The sequence below is a fragment of the Nicotiana attenuata genome, unplaced genomic scaffold (genome assembly GCF_001879085.1).
Source record: "Nicotiana attenuata strain UT unplaced genomic scaffold, NIATTr2, whole genome shotgun sequence".
Taxonomy (NCBI): Eukaryota; Viridiplantae; Streptophyta; class Magnoliopsida; order Solanales; family Solanaceae; genus Nicotiana; species Nicotiana attenuata.
The window spans coordinates 1-7,593 of NW_017682756.1; the positions used below are offsets into that span (position 1 = coordinate 1).

General features: G+C 44.9%; 1 protein-coding gene across 1 annotated transcript; it reads left to right on the top strand.

Moving 5' to 3' along the window:
- The first annotated feature begins 1,727 nt into the window (after nucleotides 1-1,727).
- LOC109222021 lies at nucleotides 1,728-5,844 on the top strand. The gene is made up of 3 exons (XM_019386432.1): nucleotides 1,728-2,975; nucleotides 3,017-3,590; nucleotides 5,516-5,844. The coding sequence occupies exons 1-3, from the start codon at nucleotides 1,728-1,730 to the stop codon at nucleotides 5,842-5,844; spliced, it is 2,151 nt and encodes a 716-aa protein (XP_019241977.1).
- The last annotated feature ends 1,749 nt before the right edge of the window (nucleotides 5,845-7,593 follow it).

Consider the following 7,593-nt stretch of genomic DNA (forward strand, 5'->3'; position numbering starts at 1 on the left):
GAGATGATGATATTTTAGGAGCATAGCATATCTACGTGTGATTCTTATCTGCAAAATGCTTAACTCTAACACATTTGTTGCCTCTTAATTCAGTAAGCTTAAGGTGGTTGGTTTGTGGTGAAAACTGGCAACACATCATTACTTCACAAGATCTAAGGGAGCAGTGGTAATGGACAATAGTGATGAAATTGAGTTGGTCAGTGACAATCCGCAAGGTCAGTCAGTTGAGCAAGAGTCGGAGGAAATAAGAAAATTGAGACAACAATTGTCAGATGTATATCAAGCTTGGGTTTTCGGTCGACCTCCACCCCAGGGTCCTTCAGAGGGAACTTTCACCGTACCCCAGGCTACTCAAACACCGCTCCATGCAACAAGCGATCCCATTCTACCACCAGGGTATGTGCCAAACTACAGCCTCCATGCTGCCCCCGGTACCTCTAATATGCGACCTCCAGTCGCACCGGTTAGGAACACCCCTCTCGTCGTGTCTGGCGCACCGGTATATACAATCCTGCTGCCACCACCTGTGACGAGACCAAACAATGAGCCACCATCTCATGCTTATGATGGCCAATGCTATTCTCCAGATATGGCTTTCGGGGTCTCGGCTCCATACAATCAGACTCCTCAGTACGAGTCACCAGTGGAAAATGAGAAGCCTGCCACTTGAGCCAGATGAGATGGCTAGGAAAATGAAAAGTCTTGAACAAAATATAAAGAATATACAGGGACTAGGTGGTCACAAAAGCGTTTCATTCAGTGATCTATGCATGTTCCCCCACATCCATTTGCCACGAGGGTTCAAGACCCCGAAATTTGAGAAATATGATGGACACGGCGACCCCATCGCCCACTTGAAAAGGTACTGCAACCAGCTGAGGGGTGCAGGAGGAAAGGAAGAGCTACTGATGGCTTACTTTGGGGAAAGCCTGGTGGGGGTAGCTTCCGAATGGTTCATTGACCAAGATATCTCTCACTGGCATGTTTGGGATGACATGGCCCAGGCCTTCGTCAAACAATTTCAGTACAACATTGACATTGCGCCGTATCGTAATTCTTTGTCCAATATGAAGAAAAAGCCGACCGAAAGTTTTAGGGAGTATGCCATCAAGTGGAGGGAGCAAGCGGCTAGAGTTAAGCCACCCATGGATAACCACGAGTTGATCACTGTTTTTCTGGAGGCTCAAGAGCCTGATTACTTTCAGAACATGATGTCCGCGATGGGTAGACCTTTTGCAGAAGCAATCAAAATAGGGGAGATGGTCGAAAATGGCCTCAAGACTGGCAGAATTGTAAGTCAAGCTGCTCTCAAAGCCACCACCCAAGCTATCCAAAATGGGTCGGGAGGTTTGGCAAACAGAAAGAAGAGAGATGAAGGGTCCATGATGGCTTCGGGATCTAGGGAGTTTCAAAGAGGGGCATCGCACCCTTATGTGCAATTTCAGCAGGGGCAATCCAGCTACCCTCAACATTATTATCCCCCGCCGATTCCTCAATACTCTGTGGGCCCACCACAATATACAGTGTTCAATGCTCAATCATATGCTCGGCCTCCCAATCAGCAGGTACGGGCACCAGCTCCGAGGGCCCCCCGACCTCAGCAGCAAAATTTTCGGGCACCTTACAATGCTCGTCCCAGGCAGGATTATGGTCGAGAGTAGAGGCCGGTAGAAAAATTCACTCCATTGGCTGAATCATATTCTAGTCTATTCCAGAAGCTGAAGCAAATGGGCGTAATTGGACCCATCGCTCCCCACCATATGCATCCCAATTCGCATGGATTTCAAGCGAATGCTAGATGTGAATATCATTCCGGTGCCCCAGGGCATAGCACTGATGACTGTTGGACTCTGAAAAGAGCCATAGAGAGACTAATTTCCGAAAAACTGATTGTAGTGATGAATGGCGAGGACCCTCCTAACGTGACAAATAATTCGTTGCCAGCACACAATGATGTTCATTTTGTCGGAATGATTGGCCGAGACCAAGAATACAAGCCGGTCGGTCGAGCAGAAATGACAGTGGGTGCAATTCAAGAAGGAGCAGGTCTGGAAGTAAGTCCCAGCCGAGACGTGCCATTGATTGTTAAAGGCGCCCAGAACTCAAATAAGGCAACTTTATTTGTTCCAAAGATCTCGAGGTTGGAAGTTCACTCTAGTGTTCCAAGCCCAAGGTTATATGTACTTGGAGGCCATCCCGACAAAAGGGAGAAGCAGGGAGGTACGAAAGGTATAACAGAGCCAATCGTAATCAAACCTGCCATGCAACTCCCTGTAAACAACACAAAAACCACTCCTTGGAACTACAACAAAACGGTGATGACCTACAAAGGCAAGGAAATCATAGAGGAAGTGGGGGAAACTGGAGGTTTTACTCGATCAGGGAGATGTTACTCTCCAGAAGAGTTGAGGAAGGCCAAGCAAATTAGAGAAGGCCATTTGCCAATAAAGAAGCCAGTCGCTGAAGCAGATGCGGAAGAGTTTTTGAAAAAGATGAATGTTCAGGATTACTCAATCATTGATCAACTAAGAAAGACTCCCGCTCAAATCTCTCTACTATCTCTTCTCCTACATTCCAAAGAGCATGCCCGTGTACTAATCAAGGTCCTGAACGAGGCACATATCTCAGAGGAAACCACAGTGAATCAGTTAGAGAAGATGGCCAACAGATTTTTTGAGGTGAACAGAATCTCCTTTACTGATGATGAACTTCCCGAGGAGGGAGCCGAGCACAATAGGGCTTTGAACTTGATGGTCAAATGTGAGGGTCATTATGTAAAGCGAGTCATGGTTGATGGAGGCTCAAGTGTAGATGTATGCCCTCTCTCTACCTTGCAAAGCATGAAGATCGATACAGACAGAATCCGACCCAGCAATGTTCGCATCCGGGCTTTTGATGGCTCAGCAAGAGATACCATTGGGGAGATCAACCTCACCATGACGATTGGGCCAGTTGACTTTGAGATTGTCTTCCAGGTAGTGGACATGGCCACTTCTTATAACTTTCTTCTTGGAAGGCCATGGATCCATACGGCCCGAGCTGTGCCATCCACCTTGCATCAGATGCTAAATTTGAACATGACAGGCAAGAAATTATTGTTCACGAAGAAGACAAGTCTTCCATTTATAAAGACCCGTTTATCCCCTGTATTGAGGCCAAGGAAGGGTCTGAGTCCATTGTCTATCAGGCGTTTGAAGTGGTTGCTGTGGACCATGTCGAGGAAGGAAAGCCTATTCTGCATCCTCGTCTTTTCGCCACATCTGTAATGGTGGCTGCAGTTATGATGAGACAAGGTTATAAGCCAGGAAAAGGCTTGGGGGCATCATTGCAAGGAATTTCGGAGCCTATTTCTCCGTTCGGTAACCAGGGTAGTTTTGGATTGGGCTTCAGGCCAACACAAGCAGACGAAAACAAAGCCAAACACCGCAAAAAGCATGGATGGGTCTTGCAACAGCCTGTCCCTCATATTTTCTACACTTTTGTCAAGCCACGACTCCGAGAGGGTCAAAATTCCTCGGCGCATGCAAACATTGATGAAATTTGCCATGGCCTCAGCGAGATGTTTTCTGAAGTGAATATGATCCAGGCTGGTGAAGGCACTAGTCGTGCCGATATGCAACTAATTGACCCCGAGACCATGCTCACCAACTGGGAAGCAACTCCTCTCCCCACAAGGAAGGAGTCTTGGTAGTTTGCTTTTGCAGCTTCTTTTTTGTATTTTGGGTTATTTTCAGGGTTGTAATCCAAGCATCTCAGTATGATTGTTTTGTTTTGATGATAACCCTTCTATCCTTTCGAATTCAATGAAATGCAGTTCAGTTTCCTGTTAAGTTTTCTATCTTTTCCTTTTCCTAATTCCTGTCATTTTATTTCCATTTCAGTTTTGTTAATGCCGGCTTTAATAACATGACATGCATGCGGAATTCACGCCCAGATCTTAAAAAGCTGTCTAATATCGAAATAATGCATCAAGAGGTTGAATATGATGAAGATGAGGTTGTTGAGGAAATAAAAAAAGAGTTGGAACAATTTGAAAACAAGCCTTAACCAAACCTCAATGAAACTGAGCCGATTAATATCGGAAGTCCTGAAGAAGTTAGAGAAACGAAGATAAGCATTCACACTGAACAAAAAACCAGAGGTGCCTTGATTCAACTTTTATTTGAATATAGAGATGTGTTTTCTTGGTCTTACGATAATATGCCGGGTTTAAGTGCTGATCTGGTGGTTCATAAGCTTCCTACGTATCCTGGTTTTCCACCAGTCCAACAAAAGCAACGAAAATTTAAAACAGACGCGAGTGACAAAATCAAAGAGGAAATAATGAAGCAACCAAGCGCCAATGTGGTCAGAGCTGTCCGATACACTACCTGGGTGGCAAATGTTGTGCCTGTGCCAAAGAAGGATGGAAAAACTAGAGTTTGTGTCGACTATAGGGACCTGAACAAAGCAAGTCCAAAGGATAATTTTCCTTTGCCAAATATCCACATTCTTGTAGATAATTGCGCAAAACATGACATATAATCATTCGTGGATTGCTATGCTGGGTACCACCAAATTCTAATGGATGAGGATGATGCAGAAATGACCGCGTTCACCACGCCATGGGGTACTTATTGTTACAGGGTCATGCCATTCGGTTTAAAGAATGCAGGGGCAACCTACATGAGGGCCATGACTACCATTTTTCACGACATGATGCACAAAGAGATTGAAGTATATGTCGATGATGTTATCATAAAATCAAAGACACAAGTTGATCACGTGTGTGATTTGAAAAAGTTCTTCGAACGGCTTCGAAGGTATGACCTTAAGCTTAATCCAGCCAAGTGTGCATTTGGGGTTCCGTCTGGGAAACTCCTCGGTTTTATAGTTAGCCGGAGAGGCATCGAATTGGATCCATCTAAGATAAAGTCCATTCGAGATCTGCCACCCCCGAAGAACAAAAAGGAAGTCATGAGTTTGCTCGGGAGGTTGAACTACATCAGTAGGTTCATTGCTCAGCTCACAACCACGTGCGAGCCCATCTTTAAGTTGCTGAAAAAGGATGCCGCTATCAGGTGGACAGACGATTGCCAAAAAGCTTTTGACAGGATCAAAGATTATCTGTCAAAACCCCCTGTACTGGTCCCGCCTGAACCTGGTAGGCCTTTGTTTTTATATCTATCGGTGATGGATAATTCCTTTGGATGCGTTCTGGGGCAACATGATGCAACAGGCAAAAAGGAACAGGCAATCTATTATTTGAGCAAGAAGTTCACCAATTATGAGGTCAAGTACACCCTTTTAGAAAGAACATGTTGTGCCTTGACTTGGGTCGCTCAGAAGCTTAGACATTATCTTTTGGCCTACACTACTTACCTCATATCCAGAATGGATCCTTTGAAGTACATCTTCCAAAAGCCAATGCCCACTGGCAGGCTCGCAAAATGGCAAATCCTGCTCACAGAGTTTGACATCGTCTATGTCACTCGCACCGCGATGAAAGCACAGGCTTTGGCAGATCATTTGGCAGAGAATCCAGTTGATGATGAGTACATGCCACTTAGCACATACTTCCCAGACGAAGAGGTCAACTCAATAGAGGAAGTGGTTCCAGACGATCACCCTGTATGGAAAATGTATTTTGATGGGGCTGTCAATATCAAAGGAGTTGGGATCGGGGCAATCCTCATCTCACCTATTGGACATCATTACCCTGCAACGGCCCGACTTCGATTCTTCTGTACCAATAATACGGCAGAATACGAAGCTTGTATCATGGGTTTGAAAATGGCCATCGATCTGGATGTGTATGAACTATTGGTTATGGGAGATTCTGACTTGCTTATCCGGCAAGCCTAGGGCGAATGGGAGACTCGAGACATCAAGCTTATTCCGTCCAGACAATGTGTGCAAGACTTGAGCAAAAGATTCAAATCTATCTAGTTCACGTACATTCTCAGGTTTCACAACGAGCTAGCCGATGCCTTGGCTACATTAGCCTCGATGATCCACTAGAAATCCAAGTTCGGAATCAACACGGTTACTGCAATACAATTGAGATAGAACCAGATGGTGAACCATGGTATCATGACATAAAATGATTCCTGAAAACAAGAGAATATCCAGAGCATGCCAAAGGAGATCAAAAAAGAACTATAAGGCGGCTCGCCAGTGGTTTCTTCTTGAATGGGGAAATTCTGTACAAGAGGACCCCAGATTTAAATTTGTTGAGATGCATAGATGCCACGGAAGCGGAGCGGATCATGAATGAGGTGCATTCGGGGGTATGCGGACCTCACATGAATGGATATGTTTTGGCGAAAAAGATTCTGCGGGCTAGGTATTATTGACTTACTATGGAGCGAGATTGCTTCAATTTTGTTCGCAAGTGTCACCAATGCCAGATTCATGGTGACCTGATTTACTCGCCTCCCTCCGAGTTGCATCGCATGTCCTCTCCTTGGCCTTTCGTTGCTTGGGGAATGGATGTTATTGGGCCAATCGAGCCAAAGGCTTCAAATGGGCATATATTCATTTTGGTTGCAACTGATTACTTCACCAAGTGTGTGGAGGCCGTCACTTTCAAAGCAGTCACCAAGAAAGAAGTGGTAGACTTTGTCCATTCCAACATCATCTGTCGCTTTGGTATCCCAAAGACCATTATCACTGATAATGCAGCCAATCTAAATAACCATCTGATGAAGGAGGTGTGCGAACAATTTAAAATCATGTATCGTCATTCTACCCCTTACCAACCAAAAGCCAATGGAGCCGTTGAAGCGGAGAACAAGAACATCAAGAAGATTCTTAGGAAGATGGTCCAAGGTTCCAGGCAATGGCATGAAAAGTTGCCTTTTGCTCTTTTGGGATACCGCACGACAGTTCGCACATCTGTTGGTGCAACTCTGTATCTGCTTGTATATGGAACTGAAGCTGTAATACCCGCTGAAGTCGAAATTCCCTCTCTCCGAATTATTGTGGAATCAGAGATTGAAGACACTGAGTGGGTCAAGACCCGATTAGAACAACTGATGTTGATCGATTAAAAACGGCTAGCACCAGTGTGTTTCAGCCAGTTATACCAGCAAAGAATGGCACGCGCTTATAATAAGAAAGTGCGCCCAAGGAAGTTTGAGGTAGGCCAGCTAGTTTTGAAACGCATCCTTCCGCACCAGGTTGAAGCTAAAGGAAAGTTCGCACCGAACTGCCAAAGACCCTACATCATCAAGAAAGTGTTAGCAAAAGGGGCCTTGCACTTGGTAGATGAAGAAGGACAGGTACCAGACATGACTATTAATGCAAATGCAGTCAAAAGATATTATGTCTGATATATGGCCACTGTAGAACTTTCACGCATTGATTTTCTCAGATCGAGATGATGAAGGCTATCATTTGTTCGCTATTCCAAATAGGTGTCACTCTTTTGTTAACCCTTTTGAGCCGTATTTATCTTCTTTGTTTTACACTTTCTGCAACCTGTGTACTTGTAAAAAAAAGAGAAAGAAAGAAAAAATAGTCAAACAACAACGCTTCGGAGTCATTGAACTACGTCCGACCTGATTCCGAAAGGATACGTAGGCAGCCTTACCCTGGGTTCGGTCCCATCAG

Coding starts and splice junctions, on each gene's coding strand:
- LOC109222021 (XM_019386432.1), top strand. CDS start 1,728: ATGGGCGTAATTGGACCCATCGCTCCCCACCATATGCATCCCAATTCG. Junction 2,976..3,016: donor ACTTTGAGATTGTCTTCCAG/GTAGTGGACATG, acceptor TCTTCTTGGAAG/GCCATGGATCCATACGGCCC. Junction 3,591..5,515: donor AGTGAATATGATCCAGGCTG/GTGAAGGCACTA, acceptor ATCATTTGGCAG/AGAATCCAGTTGATGATGAG.